Below are 23,399 nucleotides of genomic sequence, written 5' to 3'. Positions count from 1 at the left end.
TGCGACTTTAAGATGGTGCAACTCCATGGTGATTTCCTTGTCCATCTGAGTATATGTGCACCCAGAAGTTGCTGTTCAATTTTACTCCATAATAACATTGAGTGATGACAGCCTCACTATCGATAGGGTGACATAGAGAAAATGCTTTCAGAACTAGTACAGGAAAAGAGTAGTTTTAATAATAGAGTATAAGGAAGAGTAGTTTGGAAAAAAAACTATAGAAAATGCTGGAGATAATAGTTTTAAAAAAAATATTGAGGCTGTGGTTTCTTAGAGAAAGAAGTTTCTCTCCTGTCGCTGGTTCCGGAGATAACAAAGGCAAAACAGTCAATTGTGCTTTGTTCTCAAGAAGGACGTTACCTAAATCACAGGCCTTCATGCAGACGTTCCTGGCCCTGATATGATAGAACCTTATGTTCACTAAATGGATGAGATGTTCTTACAAAAGATGAATTTCAATTAACTATTCTAAGTTGCTTTCAGATTAAAGGTAATAAGGAGAAATATTTTACAGATCAAGAAGCTAAAAACTTTTTAAAAATTAAAAACGAATTAAATAAAAGAGGAATGGAAGGCCAAGTGATATGTTGTACCCGCATGAAGTGGGAGCCGATGGACTCCATTTTGATTTGATTTGATTTATTATTGTTAAATGTATTAGTATACAGTGAAAAGTATTGTTTCTTGCGTTCTATACAGACGAAACATACCGTTCATAGAGAAGGAAATGAGAGAGTGCAGAATGTAGTGTTACAGTCATAGCTAGGGTGTAGAGAAAGATCAACTTAATGCAAGGTAACTCCATTCAAAAGTCTGACAGCAGCAGGGAAGAAGCTTTTCTTGAGGCGGTCGGTACGTGACCTCAGACTTTTGTATCTTTTTCCCGAAGGAAGAAGGTGGAAGAGAGAATGTCTGGGATGCGTGGGGTCCTTAATTATGCTGGCTGCTTTGCCGGGGCAGCGGGAAGTGTAGACAGAGTCAGTGGATGGGAGGCTGGTTTGCGTGATGGATTGGGCTACATTAACGACCTTTTGTAGTTCCTTGCAGTCTTGGGTAGAGTAGGAGCCATACCAAGCTGTGATACAACCAGAAAGGATGCTTTCTATGGTGCATCTGTAAAAGTTGGTGAGAGTCGTAGCTGACATGCCAAATTTCCGTAGTCTTCTGAGAAAGTAGAGGCATTGGTGGGCTTTGTTAACTATAGTGTCAGCATGGGGGGGACTGGGACCAGGACAGGTTGTTGGTGACCTGGGCATCTAAAAACTTGAAGCACTCAACCCTTTCTATGGTTCCTAGTGGTTCCGAGCGAACACATCTGTAGTAAGTGATTTTTGGATGCTCTTAGCACCATTCTCAGCCTTTATCATTACCATTTACATTCCCTTTATCTTTTTGTCTATGCTATTCCTCCATACACCCCCCCCCCCACCCCCGCACCCCACCCTCACCACTATAAATCTTGTCTGATTTTCCTGGTCTTCAGCTCTGTTGATGGGTCATCCAGACTTGAAACATTGGCTCTGTTCCCTCTCCACAGACACTGTTAGACCTGCTGAGATTTTCCAGCATTTTCTGTTTTTGTTTCAGATTCCAGCATCTGCAGTATTTTGCTTTTGCGCTCTGCTTCATCCATCCTTGTGTACCATTCAGGAGCAGCAAACTAGCTCACCTGTTACAGGTTGAATGTTTTTCCTGTCTATTTAACATATGTACACATATGTACCGTATCTAAACTTTCGCTTCTTAATAAGTTGCTTTAAACCACTACTTGTGGCCTCGACCCCCTCCTTTTGGGTAATCTGTGACTACCAGACCAAATCTTACACTAGACATCATGAATATAAGATAGTCGCTAATAAAATCAATGACAAAAATGTTCTTACCCGGAGAGTGGTGAGAATGTGCAACTCACTTCACAAGGAACAGTTGAACCAAATAGTATTGATGCATTCAAGAGGAAGGTAAGTGTCATAAGAGAGAAAGGAATAGGAGGGTATCCTGAACAGGCAAGATGAAGAAGGGTGGGAAGGAGTCTCATGTGGGGCATAAACACTGGCATAGTTTGGCGAATTACCTGTATGTGTGCTGTAAATTTGATGCAATTTTATGTAAAATAGAAAAAATATAAAACTAAGGTGAAAAAATTATTGTAAATGAAACTATTTTCCATGTCACATTTGGATTTGTCTTCCTTCGACTATACACGATCATTTCTGGTGGGACGATAAGCTATGCAAAGTAAACTCAGGCACTGATACTTCGTGGAGTAAGGAGAGGGATCTTTCTTCATATTCCCAATCACCTTTCTGTTCTCGTCAGGGAAAAGGGACACATAATTAGGAATGTGTTATGTACAGGATAGTGACACCTGAAGGGATTCAAGTTTCATCACCTGCTCATGAGTGGACCCAGGTTAATTTATTAATCTTTCATGCACTTTATGATGTGGTAACGCTTTTATAGAAATTACAAGCTATAGGTTGGCACAGGCCTGTGACTATATTCCTTAGCTCGATTTTCTGTGATATTGTTGACATGACATGTACCGGAATGGTAGATTTTTTCGGTTTTATTGGGAATAACAGGTTACGTGTATCTATGAAATAACGGTAATCGATACCATAACTCGCAGTGTTTTAAAACAATATAAGGCTTGCTTTTTTATGTCTTTGCATTTCTTTCACCTCTGCTATCTTCCCCTGCCTGTTGGAAAGGATTTGTCCCCTTGGCTCAACCAACATTGTTCTATAATCAGTTGCTGAAATCTTTAGAAGGCTGGCTCTAGCATTGATATCATTTCAGTGTCTCTTCACCTGGGAACTTGGAACTTGCTATTGCATGGTGGTTGAGGCAAATACCATATCTTTAAGAGGAAGCTTGATAAACACATCATCAGGACAGATTTGCAAGAATACCAATCCTAAAGTGAAAAACAATTTATCCTTCATTAGGGAGGAAGGTGTAGAAGGATATTTGATTTGATTTGATTTATTATTGTCACATGTATTAGTATTGGTTTTTTGCGCTCTGCAGACAAAGCATACCGTTCATAGAGAAGGAAATGAGAGAGTGCAGAATGTAATGTTACAGTCATAGCTAGGGTGTAGGGAAAGATCAACTTAATGTGAGGTGAGCCCAATCAAAAGTCTGACAGCAGCAGGGAAGAAGCTGTTTTTGAGTTGGTTGGTACGTGACCTCAGACTTTTGAATCTTTTTTCCGACGGAAGAAGGTGGAAGAGAGAATGTCCGGGGTGCGTGGGGTCCTTAATTATGCTGGCTGCTTTTCCAAGGCAGTGGGAAGCATAGATAGAGTCAATGGATGGGAGGCTGGTTTGAGTGACGGACTGGGCTTCGTTCACTATCCTTTGTAGTTTATTGCGGCCTTCGACAGAGCAGGAACCATACCAAGCTTAAAGTTTAAAGTTTATTTATTAGTGTCACAAGTAAGGCTTACATTAACACTGCAATGAAGTTACTGTGAAATTCCCCTAGTCGTCACAGTCCAGCACCTGCTTGAGTCAAAACACCTAATCAGCATGTCTTTCAGAATGTGGAGGAAACTGGAGCACCTGGAGGAAACCCACACAGACACTGGGAGAATGTGCAAACTACACAGACATTGACCCAAGCTGGGAATCAAACCGGATCCCTGGCGCTGTAAAGCAGCAGTCCTAACCACTGTGCTACCATGCTGTTGTGATGATACTACCGGAAAGAATGCTTTCTATGGTGCATCTGTAGAAGTTGGTGAGAGTTGTAGCGGACATGCCAAATTTCCTTAGTCTTCTGAGAAAGTAGAGGCATTGGTGGGCTTTCTTGACTATAGCGTCCCTATGGAGGGACCAGGACAGGTTGTTGGTGATTGGAACACCTAGAAACTTGAAGCTCTCAACCATTGCTGACAGGTAAGCTGAAATAGGGATCGAGGAGGCTTGTATACAGCCAAGTGGCCTATTCCTATGCGATATCTTCTAAGTAATTTGGCAGGGATAGCAACACCCCTCAAAATTCATTCTGCTGTCTTTTGGAAATAACATTAAATCCTATGTACCCTCTCAGATGTAAAAGATTCCCCCGAGACACAATTCTAAGGAAGAGCAGGGGACTTCTCCGTATTGTCTTGGCTAATAGCTATCTCCCAATCAGCATCACTAAAAGAAGAGATGACCTGGCTATTATTAAATTGCTCTTGGTGGACCTTGCTGTGTTCCTACTGGCAGCTGCTGCACTTCCTATGTTATAACTGACTACTCTACAAAAGTCAAGCATTTGGGCGCCTCCTGAGATTGTGACGAGCAACAGAAAATTTTAGATAAATCTGGGATAAATATAGGGTTTTAAAATTAAATGGAAGTAAATCAAATAAAAACAGCACCTGAGTTGCTCTATAAAAATATATTGCGACCTATGTTATCACTTTGAAACAACACTTTGAGAATCCTTTCAATTGAAACTTTTAAGTCACACTTTTTTTGATTGATTTGATTTATTATTGTCACATGTATTGGGATACAGTGAAAAATATTGTTTCTTGCACGCGATACAGACAAAGCATACCGTTCAGAGTACGTAGGGAGGAGGAAAGGAGAGGGTGCAGAATATAGTGTTGCAGCTACTGATAGAGTGAAGAGAAAGATCAGAATATTATATGCTTATAATTTTGAAGAGATGAAAAGTCATGGACCTGAATTGTTAATTCAGTTACCCCCGATGTTACCTATGTTAGAATATAACTAATGACAACATTGGATCTGTTTTGATTTGATTTGATTTATTACTGTCACATGTATTAACATACGGTGAAAAGTATTGTTTCTTGCGCGCTACACAGACTAAGCATATCATTCATAGAGAAGGAAACGAGAGAGTGCAGAATGTAGTGTTACAGTCATAGCTTGGGTATAGATAACGATCAACTTAATGCAAGGTAGGTCCATTCAAAAGTCTGACAGCAGCAGGGAAGAAGCTGTTCTTGAGTCGGTTGATACGTGACCTCAGAGTGTGACCAATGGTAACAAGCTGTAAGGGTCAGCTGACCCAGTAAATTATGTAACCAATGACAAAATGATGTGATGATCAGCTGACTCAGTATAAGTAAGAACCTGTTGGGAATTGGTGGAAGCTTGGAATGGCCCAAGGTGAGGTCTCAAGTGTTGGAGTAATGAAGTTTCTTGATTAAATCTTTTTTCTTTGATTTATCTTTTAGAGTAAGTTTTGTTTCATTTTATTGCTTATAACTGAAGAGTACCTTCTGCTGGATGAACAGCCTACACCCTCTGAGTGTTTGGATCTCCAACGTCCGTCGCATCTCTGCTTTTGTTTTAATCTAGGAGTGAGTTGTTTTAGATCTTTGGCAATAAACACAGGCTGTACCAGTGACCGAATTTTAAAAAGGTGGGTCGGAATGTTCCGGGCCAGCCACGGTGGGTTCCTTCGTGGCAGATGCAGTGAGCCATTTAAATATCCATTGACTTCAGCGGGACTGGAAGATCCTGTCAGCGGGAGGGGCTGGAAAATTTTAGCCACAACATTTTAGTATGTTGTAGACTATAGAGAAGATGGAAGGATAGAATCAAGAAGTAGGGAAGTTATGCTAAAGCTGTATCGAACCTTTATTAGACCACACCTAGAAACTGCGTGCAGTTCTGGTCGCCATATTATAAATGGATGTAGAGGCACCAGAGAGGGTGCAGAGGTGATTTACATGGATTCTACCAGAAATGCATGCGTATAAATGTCAGGAAAGGATTGACAGGCTGGGTCTCTTTTCTCTTTAAGTAAGAAGGCTGAGGAGTGAATTAATAATGATCTTTAAAATTACGAAAGGGCTTGATAGAGTGGATGCAGACAGAATGTTTCCCCTTGTGAGAAAGCTAGAGGCGATCAGTATAAGATAGTCATCAAAAAAATCCAACAGGGAATTCAGGACAAACCTTTACCCAGAGAATAGTGGGTCTATGGAACTCTATTCCACAGGGAGTGGTTGATATGAATAGCATAGATGTGTTTAAGGGGAAGCTAGACAAGCATGTGAGGGAGGAAAGGATAGCGAATTACAGTGATAGATTCAGATGAGGAAAGGTGAGATGAGAGGATAAATACTGGCATGCACTGATTGGGCCGAATGGCCTGTTTCTGTGCTGTTTATCCTATGTAATGAGGATGTGGGAAGCTGTTCATATTTTTTGGGGAGAATGAAATTGTCAGATTCACCGTTGACAATTTAGCAAACCTCATCAATTTTGTGATGGCTCTGAGAAATTTACTGCGAAATCTGTTGTCTCTGGAAGCATTTTATGATCCTTAACAGCTGCAGGAAGTCACTCAAAGCAACCTATATGCAAATGATCATCTCACACTACACATTTAAAAAATGAACCACATGAAACAACTTATTCTTTATGTAAATAATGTGTTGCAATTAGATACCTGATTTTTTTTTCCCCTTCGGGGAGTGAAAGCTTTGCATTCATTACAGGATTCCTTCAATAGATCCAAAATGCAAACCCTAAATTTAACAGCAGACTTTGCTGGTTGCTGTGTAAGAGCACTTAATATGGCTTTTAAATCGACTGAGCTAAAGAAATTAATGCAAAAAGAAACTTGCATAATTGTTGATGAGTGTTAAATATTAAAGTGAAATTGTGAAAGCAGTTGACAAAATTGTTATAAAAGTCTCCCTTAGTGTCTCTTTCAGTTAACAGATTCTGAACATCTATTAATTAATTATCAGTGACTGTTTGATAACATCTGTATAAAGTCACCTCTAGCAGGTGCCTCACAGCTCTACAGCTGTATGTGTCAGTCAAAGGAAGAGTATCTTTGAAGTAATAGTTTGCTTACTGCACAAGTGACACAAATCAGCAGCACCGACCGTTTATCTTTTATGAAGGGAGCCGTACAATACAGCATTTCATTAGAGTAAATTAAACCTTTTCGCTACCGAGTGAAAACACATTTGCGTGATTATAACAAAAGCAACTTGCTTTATATTGCACCTTTTAATGTCATAAATTGTTCAAAATGTTCCGCTTTGTCGGAGTGTTTTCAGACAAGGGGCTGCGTTTTACCAGCTGTGGGAAGCAAATTAAATAAAGTGGGTATTTTCTCTCTTTTTCTCTCCTTACAGAAGCTGCCAGACCTGCTGAGATTTTCCAGCATTTTCTCTTTTGGTTTCAGATTCCAGCATCCGCAGTAATTTGCTTTTATTAAAATAGAGTGGGTGCCCATTCTACTGTCTCCCCCTCCCCCTCACCCCTGAGCTCATTCCCATTACCAAGTCCCGACAAGACACTGCCGATGTCACAAAACGATTGGCGTGGGCAGTTGGGCAGGAGTGGGTAGCCTGACTTCTAAACTAAAATCTTCAAAGGGCAGGAAGGAAAGGCGGGGGGGTGTCAACCTTTGGGGTTGCCCTTTGTGGCGTGGCCCCCGTAAAATAGAAAGCTCCCATTCCCCCTGCATTTCTTCCTACTTGCCTGCTGCCTTAAACCCATTGCCCCAACACCTGGCCCCCCTCCCAAATTTGTCTAAGATTCCCGACCTTCCTGTTTCCCAGGATCCATGGGCCTCCCTCTGCACTGATGAGCTCTTGGCACTGCCAGGATTGATGCAGAACCCGGCCAACTTGATTGGCTCCCAATGAGGGGTGGAAGGTCCCGCACTGACTTTGTTTTGTCCGCCCACAGCAATTTCCGGCTGCGAGGCGAGCCGGCATGGAGGGGGTCGACTCCACGCCAACCTTTCCTCCAGATGGGGAGGGGTGGGTGTGAGCTATCCTCTGTAATATTCAGCCCAATATCTGATAACTAACTCCTAAGCAGATATTAGGAGTTGACCAAAAGCTCAGTCAAAGAGGTAGGTTTGAAGACGTGACCTAAATAAAGGGGAGGGGGGGGGGGGGAGAGAATTCCAAAGCTTTTCTAGGCAGCTTTAAAGGCACACTCACCGGAGGTGGAATGTTATCAATTGAGGGTATGCAAGAGGCCTGGATTGCAGGAGCGTCGATACCTTGGAGGGTTTTAGGACTGGAGAATGTTACACAGAAAGTGAGATAGAGACCTGGGAGCAATTGTAGCAAAGCAAAATGGTGAGATGATAATGGGCAGTGTTGTTAAGATGACCTGGGTTCAGAGATGACAAAAGTATGTGCAAAGATTTCATTCAAAGATGGACTGAGGTAGGGTTGGCGGCAGGTGAAGTTACAGATTTGCTATTGAACCCTAGCACTTTGCAGCATCAAAGACACCAATTTGTGGAATCATTCTTATATTCCTTGCTAGAACAATCCAAAATTAATCCCAGTGTACCACTTTCTCCCCATATTTATGGTAATTTCCCTTAGCAATGCAATGATTTATGCTTTAGAACATGGAAGCAAGGCAATCTTTGTGATGGTTAGATTATGGGGTCAGATCTCAACTTAGGTGGAACTGGATGACAATATTGCAAACCCTCTAGTGCAGTCTGAGATAGTGGCCAGGTTGGAGTCAGAGAGTTGCGTATTAGTCATTGTTTAAAAATAAGGGGTAGCCCGTTTAAGACAGATGAGGATTTCTTTTCCTCTGAGGTTGTGACCCTTTGGAATTCTCTTCCTCTAAAGGTAGTGGAGGCAGAGGTAGACAAATTCTTGATAAGCTTTCACCCCCTTGCTTATCTGGGTAGGCAGCAATGTGGAGCTGAGGTTAAAATCAGATCAGCCATGATCTTATTGAATGGTAGAGCAGATTTGAAGGGCTAATGGCCTACTCCTGCTCCTCATCCAAATGTCCGTATGTATTATACGATGAATGTGAAAAGAAAAGCGACAACGGCCCAGATTTTGAAGTACAGCAGTTGCCAAAAATAAATGGTTTCAGAATATGGGAAAGATCAGTTAGCCCAAAAGACTAAGAAATTTATTCTGAAGCATGTCACCAATGTGACATGCTTGCCAGAGGTCAAAGCCCAAAGTCATCGGCACCCTCCATGATTCTTGGTCTTCAAAGTTTGGTAAAAGATGGTCAAACCTCCTAAAACCACTCCAAATCTTGCTAGCTATCCATCTTGACTGCAGCTGTCTTTCTATGCTAAATAAGCACTGACATTTCTTTCCGTCCTGCTTCTAAACACTGCCCAAATGATGGGTACACTGCCGAGGACAAGTGAGTGGTGTTTCTGCAGAACCTTCCTCTGTGGGTTTTTGGATGTCTGCATCCAAGGAGGTTAGAGTAATGTAAATACTATCTGGCATCTTTGTGCTTAGATTTCCTTCAATGCTGCTAGGTGCAGTTCAAGTGCCCCCATTAAAAACCTGGTTTTACTCATTCTTGAGCTTTTGGCCTGTCTAAATCCTAAATTACTGATTGCCAAAGTCAGTCTTTATTTTTGACCTTTTGAATGACGTGGTTTTATTCTTTGATTGAATAAATAAGTTTCACAGACAAACCACAAAACACTTCCAAGGGCCTTTAATTGTATGTCAGCATCATTGAAAAGCTGGAATGCCTATTGAGTTCAATATGGCTGCTAACATTGGATCATGGCCAATCCACCTCCAGCATCTCTTCACAATATCTGTGCATTCTCTTGTCAGGAAAGTTGTAATATTACTGGTCATCAATTTCTAATTTGTAAGAGTAGTTCAGCTCTTTACCTTTACAGCGTTTAGCCCCTTGTTTAGGTAATTACACTTAAACATACATTTGAACAACCAAGTGATAAAGATTGTTGGAAAAAATTGAAGAGTTTGGAAAGCTACATTGCTAGCTTATCTATCAACCTAGATCAAATTGATCCATACACTTTTTAAAAATTCATTTGTGGGACATGAGTGTTGCTGGCTGCCCAGCATTTATTGTCCATCCCTAGAAGCCCTTGGAGGGCAGTTGAGAGTCAACCACATTGCTGTGGGTCTGGAGTCACATGTAGGCCAGACCAGGTAAGGATGGCAGATTTCCTAAACTGTTGTGGTGGACTTCTTCCAACTGACCACAGGAGACCCAGGGACAGATTACAATAGTTTATTCATGATTCAAATATAGATTCCCTAAAGGACATTAGTGAACCAGATGTATTTTTCCAACAATTGACAATGATTTCATGGTCATCAATAGATGCTTAATTTCGGATATTTTTTATTTAAGTCAAGTTTCATTAACTGCTGTGGTGGGATTTGAACCGGGTCCTCAGAACATTAACTGAGTTTCTGAATTAATACTTTAGCGATAATACCACTGGGCCATCGCCTCCCCCTATCATAGTCTACATTGGAAGAAATGTATTAGAAGCTTCAGAAAAAGTACGAGGGCTTGTGTGTCCATTTTTAGTCCAAGATGGTTACTCATTGGAATTGTTCCTGTTTGTGAGTGTTGCAATGTGGTTTAGCTATGTTTGAATATCAGCCTTTGCTGTTAAAAACGTCTGTATCCCAAGTGGGCTAAGTTTGCTGATGCTTGGCTAAGCTATCGGAATGTGTGCCTCACAGCGGCAAGAGTTGATTTGCCTTAATGACGGATGAAGAAGAAATAATTGTTGGTGGGGGAAGAACCCTTTTGGGAGAGTGTATCTATGGGGCAGTTGTTACTGAATAGCACGCTAGCCTGATTCAATCCAATCTCAGCAACCTTCTGACTGAAGGAGAAGAGAGCGAGAGTGGTGTGGTAACGGGGCGGAGGGAAAAATTATTGTTTTGTGTGAGTGAAGTAATAGATTTAGTAAAAGGGAGAATAGAATGACAGAATACTACAGTGCAGAAGAGGCCCATCGAGTCTGCACCGACGTATGAAAGGTGCTGACCTGCCCACCTAATCCCACTTGCCAGCACTTGGCCCATAGCCTTGAATGTTATGGCATGTCAAGTACTCATCCAGGTACTTTTTGAGAATAGATCTAACACACCTGCATTAGAGTAAAATCACTTGCTAGTAAAATGCCTTACCTCAAGGACTTGACATCAGCAGAACTCGCCAGCAAGGTTGTTCACTTTTTTAGAAGAACAGAGTGTTTTCTGGCTAGAAAATTACAGACAAGATTTTCCTGAAGCTTTAATAATGAACCAACATTGGCAAGATTGTAATTTTAAAACAATGTTCTGTGTACTGACTAACAGTAGAAACAGTCTGTAACTGTGACTTAGAGCCAAGAGATGTATCAGAAGAAGGTCCTCCTCCAGAAGTTTCTCTGGGGTAGTTCCTTCTATACTTGAATCATGAATAAACTATTGTAATCTGTCCCTAGGTCTCCTGTGGTCAGTTGGAAGAAGTCCATCACAACAGTTTAGGAACTGCACACATGCACAGCTGTATATTTCATTTTGTGTTGTAACTTTTAGAACAAATGAAAAGCACTGAGACTAAGTTGCAGCATAATACCAATTTGCATTTATGTAGTGCCTTTTACAACATTAGCTACAAATATTTATATACCACCTTTAATGTAATGAAACATTTCAAGGCGCTAAGAATCCCTAAAGTGCAGATGGAGGCCATTCGCCCATCGAGTCTGCATTGACTCTCTGACAGAACACCTTAGCCAGGCCGTCTCCCCAGCCTATCCCTGTAATCCCATACATTTCCAATGGCTAATCCATCTAAGGGACAATTTAGCATGGCCAATCCACCTAACCTGTACATCTTTGGACTGTGGGAGGAAACCAGAGCACCCGGAGGAAACCCATGCAGACCCTGCACAGACAGTCGCCCAAGACTGGAATTGAACTCTGGTCCCTGGCACTGTGAGGCTTCACGGGAGCATTGCAAAGTAAAGTATGACACCGAGCTTTTTAGGTCAGATGACCAAAGTCTGATCATAGAGGTAGGTTTTAAGGAGCATCTTAAAGGAGGAAAGTGAGGTAGAGAGGCAGAGAAGTGAAGGGAGGGAATTCCAGAGCTTGGGGTCTGGGAAACTGAAGGCAGACTACTAATGGTGGAATCATTATGATTGGAAATGCACAAGGCCAGAATTGGAGGAGCGTAGATATCTCTGAAGCTTGTGGGGTTAGAGGAGCTTTCAGGGATAAGGAAAGGTGAGACCATGGGGGGATTTGAAAACAAAGATGAAAGGTTTAATACCGGTAGCTCGTGTAGGTCAGCGAGTACAGGGGTGATTTAGGACATAGACAGTAGAGTTTTGGATGAGCTCCAGTCTACAGAGGTTAGAAAGTGGAAGGCTGGACAGGAGTGCGTTAAAATAACCTTCTAAATTAGATTTGTTTATTTCACAAGCAAGTTAAAATGATGAATTTGTTTGAGTGCTTGAGCTAAGATTGGATTATTTACACTCATTTAGAATATGAAACTTTATACTGTTTACAGCAAGTGCCACTCATAACACTGCTGATATTGCGTGGGATCTTCTCAACTATGTTTACTTCTGGACAAAAACTAAAATGAGATGTTGAATGCAATTTAGAAGTTTTCTTCCCCCACACACTATATGCATTTTGGAATTGTTGTATGTGATCAGTATTATCTTTTAGCACATGATAGTTACATACATGAAGGATAGCTATATGTAAAACAATCACAAAAGTTGTTTTCAGCCCATGTGGCCTTCTAACTTTTATGATTTTTTCCATCTCTTGTTAATGTAAAAATTAATTGGTGGGGGGGTGGTTTCGCTCCTGTTTTCGGGGGGCAGGAATGGCAGAGGGAATGGAGAATAGCTTGGGAGTCCCATAATGGATTTTAGGCTGGCAGAATTTCCCATTACGCTTGTCCCTGCCAATGCCATTAAAAGTCGGGATCCCCATTTGCATCAATTGATATGAATGCCTGATGGTACCCCCATTATTCATTCATGTTGATGTGAAGGCACGCTAACGTGAATCATGACAGGTCCCCCATGACATGCACCTGGTGAGCAGAACATGCCAGAGGCACACTGGTGAGTACAGCCCCCAGGAAGAGAGAGTCATGCCCGAGCAGTGCCAAGGGGTTGTTGTTGGGGGGAGGGGCATCCATGGTGGTGTTTTTGGGGTGGGGGAGGTGCTGGGGGTAGAGATAGTTCTTTGGGGACACTGGCTAGTGGGGAGGGTACTCAAGAGGTGGTGGGGGGGAAACACTTGTTTTACTTTTTATTCATTTACATTGGGGCACCCTTTAAACTGGGTTGCTGGTAAGGTTGGCTCAATTGGAATGTTTTATATAAAATTGTAATGTCAACTGTAATACAGATGTTTTAATAGCATCAAAAGCTATGATAAAAGTTCTTTTGTATTCATGCAGCTATATTAAGTTAAATAGATCAATATATACTGCATAGTTTTAATAATGTTGCTGGCTGTGTGGTTAATCAATTTGCTATTGCCATTGAAATATGTACGCTGGGAAGGTGGCACAGTGGGAGAGTGGACAGGAAGACTAATGCTCAGTGCTGTTGAGTAGGAGAACAGGTCATTCTCCCATCCTGCTGCATGGGCTACTCCAAGCTGCGGAATGCTAATCGGAAGTTGTGGGTTTCCTGGGAAAATTTCCAGATGAGTATGTTTTCAGTGGTAGCTCGCAATCTCTTCACCCCAGCATGTGGATGTTGCGGACAGCAGTGAGAGCAGTCAGCCAGCCCGCCATCCAAAACAGTCGAGAAATATACCTGTGCAGATTGAGCATTTGGAATGACCGCCTCAGAAATAAAATGATCAATAAAAATACTTGTAAAGAGGAGAATACCTGCCTTTGTGCTTCACAGTATGATTCTCATCTGCTACGATCTATTATCAGATGCACATTTGTAGATATTTACATTATCAGTGACTAATTTTGTGAATCACCTGAGCGTTTGAGTCTGAGACATTTCCATGGCGGTAGGCACATTATTTGCAAAAGGTCATTAATGCACATCGATAACTAATTTGACTAATTAGAAAAAAAGCAAATTACTGCGGATGCTGGAATCTGAAACCAAAAGAGAAACTGCTGGAAAATCTCAGCAGGTCTGGCAGCACCTGTAAGGAGAAAAAAGTGCTGACGTTTCGAGTCCAGATGACCCTTTGTCAAATTAAACTTTGATAAAGGGTCATCTGGACTCGAAATATCAGCTCTTTTCTCTCCTTACAGACGCTGCCAGACCTGCTGAGATTTTCCAGCATTTTGTCTTTTGGCTAATTAGGTACCTTGTTGTGAAAATGTGTCAGCCAATAAAACAGCTACTTTGGTTTACTGACGATGAACTAGTCAGTAAACCCATCTACAAATTTTTGTTTGTGACAGTCATTTCTTTATGCGCTCTCTCAGTTCATGCATACTTCATGATTTGTTTCAAAATCTGAGACTTGTAGACATGTTAAATGTTATGTCAACTTGACTGCAAGGTATTGATTTAGAGTAAGCATGTTAGTTTACGGGTTTTGACAACTTCTGCCATTTTTGTTCCCTCTGTTTGAATGCCACTAAAACCACATGTCGTATTGATTTGCTTGGTATTGTATTCATGTCAATCTAATGGCTGGAGCAAAATTACTGACTGAAGTGAGATCTCTCTTGATTGGCAGCGTTTTGAAAAGTGACGGCCTGGAATTTGCTGTGGTAATGATGCCAAAACTGTCAGTGGTTGCCATCATTACTTCACCGAAACCGATAGCAAATTTGGGGCAGATTAACGGGGAAATGCAGAAGTTGCTGTCAGTGAACCTGTGCCCCTCCATAAGTTGCACTTCAGAGCTTCCCACAGACTGCAGTGTCCCTTAAGCTTTTGTGTTTTTTAAAAAAGTTTATTTATTAGTGTCACAAATAGACTTACATTCACACTGCAATGAAGTTACTGTGAAAATCCCCGCGTCGCCACACTCCGGCACCTGTTCGGGTACACTGAGGGAGAATTTAGTACTTAACCTGCACATCTTTGGACTCTGGGAGGAAACCGGAGCACTTGCATAGTTACTGCATAATAGCAGCATTAAACCATATTTCAGTAATTAACAGTAATTACAACAGACCCACATGGAAGAATTTTAAACGAGCAACTAGTGAGGTCATAGACTGAAAAGGCTCATTTGTATTCATGCCAGTGGTTTTGAATTGAAACAAGGAGCCTTTCATGACGTGTGAGTGCGTAAGCCCCATTCTTATTTTTACAGTAGTTTCCACTATTGCACTATTCCCTTTCATCTCCTGCACTGTAGCACAGGGCATGTGGCACACACTAAAGTAGAAATGAACAAAACATTTGTTTTTGACTTCTTTTCCAGATGGGCCTTTGTTATGAAGAAACATCTTAGCACCCATTTATTGGGCAAACATGGCATTGGGACTCCGAAGGAAAGGTAGGCGAACTGGCCAATAATACTTAACCATTTCATTTTCTTTGTTTCCGAATCCAGCTTATAAAAGCCCATTGCATGTATTTTTTTTAATCGTTCTGTCTACATAATGAGCAAAGCCTCAAGACCAAACCAAGTTGGGCGATTCAATACATTCATGGGTCGATTTAACTGCTTGAGACTTTAGCGATCGACATACCTTCAACTTTTCTGTTTTCTAACCCGATGGGGACCATTTTAACCCAACATGCCGGGCAGGAGACCCATCAACTAGTGTGGAATGCCAATTTTACCACCAACCCTCCCCCCACACCACCAACATTGCTCTCCATTGACGTCAATGATACTTTACGACTTGTTTCAAAATCTGAGATGTTAAACGTTGTGCCAACTTGCAACTTGACCTCATCGAAGATTAAATTTGGACAGAAAATTGTAAGCAATTTTGACAACTCCATGATGAGAAAAGTAGATTAAAATGGTCCCTGATTGGTCTTCCGGGGACATTATACACAGCTCTGGAGTTCTAATTGTTCAAAGCTGAATGCAGCGAGTTTGCCTTCATGGCTACAATAACTGGTAAATTTACATAAAAGTCCATTAAGTACTAATATGTCTCAATTTAACTATCTGATAGTTGTGGCTGCCATGTGTTTGTTTATAGGTTTAAACGCAATCGAATAGTTCTTTGCCTTTTTAACTGAAAGTCCAGCCAACATGTATTTTCTTCTATAGTATAATAGGAAACGAACAGTTTCTCATCAGAAAATGTTTGTCATCAAGGAGCAACTTATTCATTTACATTCCTCAGATTAAACAACAATCGTTCAGAATTTACCAGGCAAAATGTGACTTCCTAAAGAATTTTAAAATTAGCGTGGTCTGTTTCCATATTAGAGAAACTATTTCTTATAGCAATCTTTCTCAATGAATTTACCCTGCTTCCGAATTAATTTACTTTTCCCCAATAAGGTTCAATAAAAGGAAAACTGGAAGGAGCATTTTATTTATGACCAAATCGGCCAACATGTGAGAGTTTTCAAGTGTTTACCTTTTCTTAACTGCATGGCTTTCACACACGTGTTTTGAATACAATACTATTTTGGTGCTGTACAGGATGACATATTCTTCTGGAACGGTGAAAGATAAAGAAATTTGACATGTTTATGCAATCTATTATGCAGTATCGAAAACACATGTGCAGAGAACAAACTTTTTGAGAAACAGATTAACGTGTTTAACTATAACATTATGGTGTCTCTCATGAACTGCAAGGTAAGATTATGCCTTTGATAGGTTTTGGCAAGTACTTGTCAAGGCATGAATGTAAACAGTGTATCGTTCTTTTCAATCAAATTGAACAATATCAGTGCTGAAAAATTGAATATTTGCACCATTGAAGCCCCCTTTAACACAGCAGCGTATAGGAATGTGTTCAGTCTTGGTTGGGTCTGGGTGAAATATACTTCCTTGCGTCCTGCCACCCAGGACTGCTCATCTCACGAGATGCATGCTTCCACCTTTGGAGACTCGCAGCTCCTATATTCTAACTTAGTTTGTTTTCCTTCCCAGCTGTGAAAACGTTCTCTAAGCCACGACTCTTCAACTGTTTTGAAGGACCCCTTTCCTAATGAATTAGTAATTATGAATTCCACAACTAAGTTATAACTCCATGCAATATTCAATACTCTCAACATTAACAGGCTTAAGAAAGGTGGCACCCCAAGCGAACTTTTATTCTGGTGCCCTTTTTAGGAGATTAAGTATGTGGTGCTTAAATATTTAAGACCTCGCCTCTCTTTAACCAGGCTGAACTCACCTGGTGCCCATTTCCATCCTTCGTATTTGTGGGTCTACCTGCCAATGTTACTGGTGTTCTCAGTGCTCCCCACCTCCGAGGTGAGACAGCTAGCCCACTCGCACTGCACTGCAATCCACTCCCAGCCTCTCAGCTCGTACCTAACTCATCTCCAGCTTCTGCCCATTTCTCTACAGTTGGCCACAGCATCCTGAACAATTTCCCAATCCCTAAGGCTGACCCTGCTCAGTCATCATGTCTGCATTATTTTGATACTTCCTAGAAAGTCTCTAAGGACCCCCCCAGCGTCTGTGGACTCCCAGTTTGAAAACCACTACTCTCAGCTTCCCATTTCCTGTGCCCCCATCAATATGGTAGAAGCCTACACTGACCATGTAGAACGAATCATCCAGTCTTTGAATGATGTTGACATTGAATGAAACCAGTTTTCCTTGACCTCCATCAGCAGAACCTGCTTTTGCTCTGGAGAATCGGATTTCATGTTTGGAGCTGCTGGAATGCAATATTTTTGGGTCAACTTCTAAATCAATGTCTTTTGTCATCAATGGATGGGATCCTGTTCAATTCAAAATAAACTTCCATTATTTAGTTTATTATGTCAAACAGTAGATGTTTCTGCCGCGGCATGTGAATAAGTTCATTCTCAAAGCCACAAGTGTGCTTCATTATAATGTGAAAATCTACAGTGATCGTTTGGCTTGTATCCAAAGCTCAGTTCTGTTGACCAAATCCAGCTGTCATCCTGACCTTTGTCAGCTTTGATAGGTTCTCATTTTCTAAAAATGTGTTTTCAGGACGTGACTGAGGTGAAGACTTTATTTATTGTCTATCCCTAGTTACCTTCTGAAGGTTTTAGTGGGTCTTCATGAATCACTGCAGATCTTGTGATGATGGTGTTAGGGACGGAATAACAGGATTTTTGAACCAGTGCAATGAAGAGGCAGTGGAGCGTGTGCAGCTTGGATAAGTGTGTGGAGGTGGTGAATAGCAGACAATGCTGTTGTTCCCATGCTCCTACTATGATTGCCTTTTCGATGGTAGGTCTGGACAGCATGGCAAAGCCACATTGGTGAGTTGCAGCATTACATCCTGTAGGCAGCATTTACTGCAGTGTATACTTACCCTGGTAAAAGTCAAACCAATCTTTCTGGCCAAAGGTCATGGAGCGGAATTCTCCCAACCTATCTGCAGTGGATCTGGCGGTGGGTTGACGCGGTGAATCTGGCAGGAACCAAAACGTTGGAAACCGGTCGGTGTAAAATCCCGTTGCGCTTCTCCCAATGACGGGTTAATGGTGGGTTGCTCTTCCCGCTGGCAGGTGACGTAAATTCCATTTGCATTAATTTGCATCTCATCAATTATCATAAAACAGCTGTCTGCCAGTGCCCAGTCAGGCCTTTCGATCTTGCACCAGGCTAGCAGGAAATTATGTCGGCGTCAAACCCGATTGCTAATGAGTGGCATGTACGAGGCAGTCCTCAGATCACCAGAGGCTTCAGGGTGAGTGTAACAGCGTCCTGCCATTGTGCTGTGCCGCTCCTGATGTGCTGTTCACCACTGCCGGGGCAGGCTGGTTCCTGCCTCTATCTCCATTCTGAGCTAGTCCTTGTGGACAGCACTGTGCCGTGGGACCAGTGGACTCTCCTGTGCCACTGAGTTGAATCAGTACAGCGCCTTGGATTGGGGAATACAATGGTCTCCTTGCCCCTTGTGCTACACAGCAGTGTTTATCTGGACAGCATTGTGCTGTGGGACTCATGCAACAAAGTCCGAAGTTCAACCGGGGTGGAGTGTGCACTGAGGCTGGGGATAAAGTGGGTGTGGTTAACAAAGGCAAGGGAGGCAATAGCTTAGTGGTATTATCGCTGGACTATTAATCCAGAAACTCAGCTAATGTTCTGGGGACCTGGGTTCAAATCCCGCCACAGCAGATGGTGGAATTTGAATTCAATAAAAAATATCTGGATTTAAGAATCTACTGATGTCCATGAAACCATTGTCGATTGTCGGAAAAACCCATCTGATTCACTAATGTCCTTACCTGCTCTGGCCTACATGTGACTCCAGAATCACAGCAATGTGGTTGACTCTCAATTGCCCTCAGGCAACTAGGGATGGACAATAAGTGCTGGCCAGCCAGCGACGCCCATGTCGGGGGTGGGGGGGGGGGCTCATGATGACAGGCAGAGGGGTATGGAGATGAATGAAGAAGATGAAGGCAGAGGGAAGACTGAGGGGAGTGAAGCTGATCCCCAACAAGTCTACATGAAAAAGTCATGAACAAGGGGGTCGAAGAATACCACATCGTTTACTCAAAGGGGATGGACGAGGACTCCTGATGCGGTGGGTAGAGGTCCAAGTGTGACAAGGGTTGGGGAGAGGGTGTGGCAGGTGATGGGCTGGGGGGAGGATGGTTGAATCGCAAAATAGATTTCCTTTTGAGGCTGCTAGCCTTTTTTTTCTCAGAGTCGCTGACATCCTGCACAATCTGGTGAAGACAGCTGGGCTGGAGAGAGTGATATGAATGTGCTGGACTGATATTTAAATATGGCGCTGGAATCTTCGAACCCGTCAGTGGAGGAACGGGTGGACAAACCACCTGCCACCTTAAAACAGAGGAGAAGGAATTTCTTCAGCCAGAGAGTGGTGAATCTGTGGAACTCTTTGGTGCAGAAAGCTGTCATTGAGTGTCTTTAAGACAGAGATAGATAGGTTCTTGATTAATAAAGGAGTCGAGGATTATGGGGGAAAAGAGAATGGGGATGAGAAAAATATCAGCCATGATTGAATGGCAGAGCAGACTCGATGGGCCGAGTGGCCTAATCCTGCTCCTATGTCTTATGGTCTGCCAGCTGGCCAGGGAAGTCAAAGGGGAACTTGCTTGTGCATAATTAATAAGCTTCCAAGTGCATAATCTGGCCTGGGATCCCACTATTCTGATTGGCGAGACAGGAACCATCAGATATGACCGCCACTGCACTTGGTCACAAAATGGGAGAATTCCGCCCATGGAGTCAACTCTGACAATCCAAAAAATGAACCGTAGTAATTACTGGTAAGCAATTAATAATCACAACATGGTTTGTTATTCATAATCGGAACACTTTAATAATTAGAGTAAATAAAACCAAAGCTTAAACATATAAATCTGTCGATTTATTTTCATTAGTATTTATACATTTGCAGTGAAATTGAATCCTAGCATCTCCAGGATTGCATTTTGCTTTTGAAATTTTTGGGCTTTGATCTCTGAGAAACCAGGGTCGACCTTTGCACAAGATGTTTGAAAGATTATATTTTTATGAGCCAAAGATCATGTGTTGACTTTTACATGAGTATATAAGTTTAATGGCAAGGGAGGCAATCAAGCACACCACTTATTCCTGGAAGGTTGAATTTCTGAAGGATTGGTGTTGTGGCTGTAGCAATGCAGGTGAGTGGTGAGCATTCCATCACACTTAGAGCCAAAATAATTGGTCTCCAACATCCACAACCATTTTCCTTTGTGCTTGGTATGCCTCTAGCCCACTGTACCTAACGGATACTCCATTTTTAACTGCTAGACCCTATTCTGAATCTATTCCACTCAGTACAATGATAACGAAAACAATACAATGGAGCATGTCTTGCACGTGAAGATGGGATTTAATCTCCACAAGGATTGTGTTCTTATTACCCCAACCAATACTGTCATGGATGCATGTTTCTGTGGCAAGTGACACATTTCTTTGTGTAGGTCCAGTCTGCTGGCTCTGACCTTCAGGTCTCAACCAGCACATGCAATGGTGATGCGCTGCTTTTGATGTTGGACATGGAGGATTACATTCTATGGTCCTGTTACCCATCGTCCAGTTCTGGTCGCCACACTACCAGAAGGACGTGGAGGCTTTGGAGAGAGTACAGAGGAGGTTTACCAGGATGTTGCCTGGTATGGAGGGGCTTAGTTATGAGGAGAGATTGGGTAAACTGGGGTTGTTCTCCCTGGAAAGACGGAGGATGAGGGGAGACTTAATAGAGGTGTATAAAATTATGAAAGGCATAGATAGGGTGAACGGTGGGAAGCTTTTCCCCAGGTCGGTGGTGACGTTCATGAGGGGTCATAGGTTCAAGGTGAAGGGGGGGAGGTTTAACACAGATATCAGAAGGACATATTTTACACAGAGGGTGGTGGGGGCCTGGAATGCGCTGCCAGGCAAGGTGGTGGAGGCGGACACACTGGGAATGTTTAAGACTTATCTAGATAGCCATATGAATGGAGTGGGAATGGAGGGATACAAAAGAATGGTCTAGTTTGGACCAGGGAGCGGCACGGGCTTGGAGGGCCGAAGGGCCTGTTCCTGTGCTGTATTGTTCTTTGTTTTTTGTTCTTTGTTCTTAATGCTTCTTTCAAGAATGGTGTTCAACATGGAGAAGCTCTGATTCATATGAACATCCATATATTCATCAGCTGAGTGAGGCCAAGAGGTGATAGTCAGCAAGAGAAAGATGATATACTCAGGGAAAGGGGACTTAGGGGTTTAAAAAAAAGGCGGCATGGACAAGTTGAGCCGAAGAGCCTGTTTCCATGCTGCAAACCTCTATGACTCTGGTGCTTAAGCTGATGGGCATGATTCTGCAAGTTTGACAGGCCTTGCTAGTCTTTCTGGATGGGTGAATCTTTGTCGTATCCTGATTCAAAGTCAATTGAAACTGGAAACAGTGGCCAAGTTTGTACTGTCAGTTTTCCATGGTTTGGGTTAGGTTAAAAATATCCTTGAAGTCGTCTTCTCCCCATCCCCCCCTCACCTTAATGCACTTTCTACAGTTTGCAAAACACAAAACTACAACATGTGTAAAATTAATTAATTTTCTCATTCTTTCTCGTTCTCATCTGCACAGCTCCTCAGCGTTTTTAAAAACCCAATCAATATGAAGTTTACTCATCAAAGCATTTGAAATTTGCCCTCTTGCTTTTCAAAATCAATTGAGAAAAAGCTTTTGAATAGAAAGGACAAGAAAAATATTCCATTAGTAAATCTGACCGAGCTATTCCAGAAATTGGGCAGTACAGCGGCATCATGGTTAGCACTGCTGTCTCACAGCGTCAGTTCGATTCCAGCCATGGGTGACCACCTGTGTAGAGTTTGCACATTCTCCCCGTGTCTGCGTCGGTTTCCTCCGGGTGCTCCGGTTTCCTCCCACACTCCAAAGATGTGCAGGTTAGGTGGATTGGCCATGCTAAATGCGCCGAGTTATGGCGATAGGGCGGGGGAGCGGTGGTGACTGGGTGGGATGCTCTTTTGGAGAGTCGGTGCAGACTTGATGGTTTTTTTCTGGACTGTGGGGATTCTATGATTCTAACATTGCAAACAGTTACGCTGTGCAATCCAAATTTAACTCGCTGGATCGCAGTTCTGACTAAAATACCAAGTTCGAGCTTTGGCTTTTGGTAGAGGCAATGAAGGCTGCAGAAAATATCAAATGACAAGTTGGTAAATAAATAAAGTAATTATCGTATTGTCCACTGTGCAATTATTAAAAAAACATTGTTCCAACTTCTATATTTTGGACATTAGGAATTTTCAAAGTAATAATAAAAATTTCAAAAGATATTTTGAATAATCTTTGGGAATCCGATGGTCATGTTGCGTAGGGTAACACATTCTCACTATAGTACAGCTATTGTGGGTCATATCAGCATGATGCATTTTAACAGTAAGGAGGCATTGTGCGGGTACTTCCATTGGATATTCATTTCAATGCCATATGGAGGGAAAGCTTTAATGGGACATAGAAAATATTGAAGCCTATTTGTGAAGGCTGCAATCTGGCTTTCACTCATCCTTACCACCCTATTTGATGCTCCTAAAGACAACTTAAAAGTTTTCGCCTGATAATTTATTCCAACCTCCTCCTCCTTATTGCACCACTTTAATAAAAGAGAAAAATAGTTGACTGACATGCTCAGAATTTTGATTGTTTATAGAGACACTGCACTCCCACCTGTGTGTTGAAAAATTGTGGGTTCAAGTCTCACTCCAAAATTTGAGCTGACACTGCAGTGCACTGAGGGAGTGCAGCACAGTTGGAAGTGTTATCTTTCTGATGAGATGTTAAACCAAGACCCAGTCATGTGGGATTCAATGGTACTGTTCTGGCAAAGGGCAGGGGAGCTTTCCTTGGTATTTTATTCCCCAACAAACATCACAAACAGGTGATCTAGCCATTATCACTTTGCTGTTTGTGGGAACTTGCTGTGTGCAAATTAGCAGCTGCATTTCCTACATTAAGTGGTAGATTAACTTCTACATTAAGAGATATCCACTCCATCTGACGAAGGAGCTGTGCTCCGAAAGCTTATGGTAT

At 42.1% G+C, this 23,399-nt stretch overlaps 1 protein-coding gene across 2 annotated transcripts in view; it reads left to right on the top strand.

Moving 5' to 3' along the window:
• Positions 1–23,399, top strand: part of znf407 (zinc finger protein 407) — a 470,846-nt gene that overhangs the window by 190,289 nt on the left and 257,158 nt on the right. For both annotated transcript variants that reach the window (XM_078216863.1, XM_078216862.1), the window contains one exon: positions 15,164–15,238. In XM_078216863.1, coding sequence (XP_078072989.1) covers positions 15,164–15,238 — 75 coding nt within the window. The remainder of the gene's footprint in view (positions 1–15,163; positions 15,239–23,399) is intronic.

The sequence above is a fragment of the Mustelus asterias genome, chromosome 7 (genome assembly GCF_964213995.1).
Source record: "Mustelus asterias chromosome 7, sMusAst1.hap1.1, whole genome shotgun sequence".
Taxonomy (NCBI): domain Eukaryota; kingdom Metazoa; phylum Chordata; class Chondrichthyes; order Carcharhiniformes; family Triakidae; genus Mustelus; species Mustelus asterias.
The sequence above is the reverse complement of the archived record's forward strand: the minus strand, read 5'-3'. Positions and strand labels throughout refer to the sequence as shown.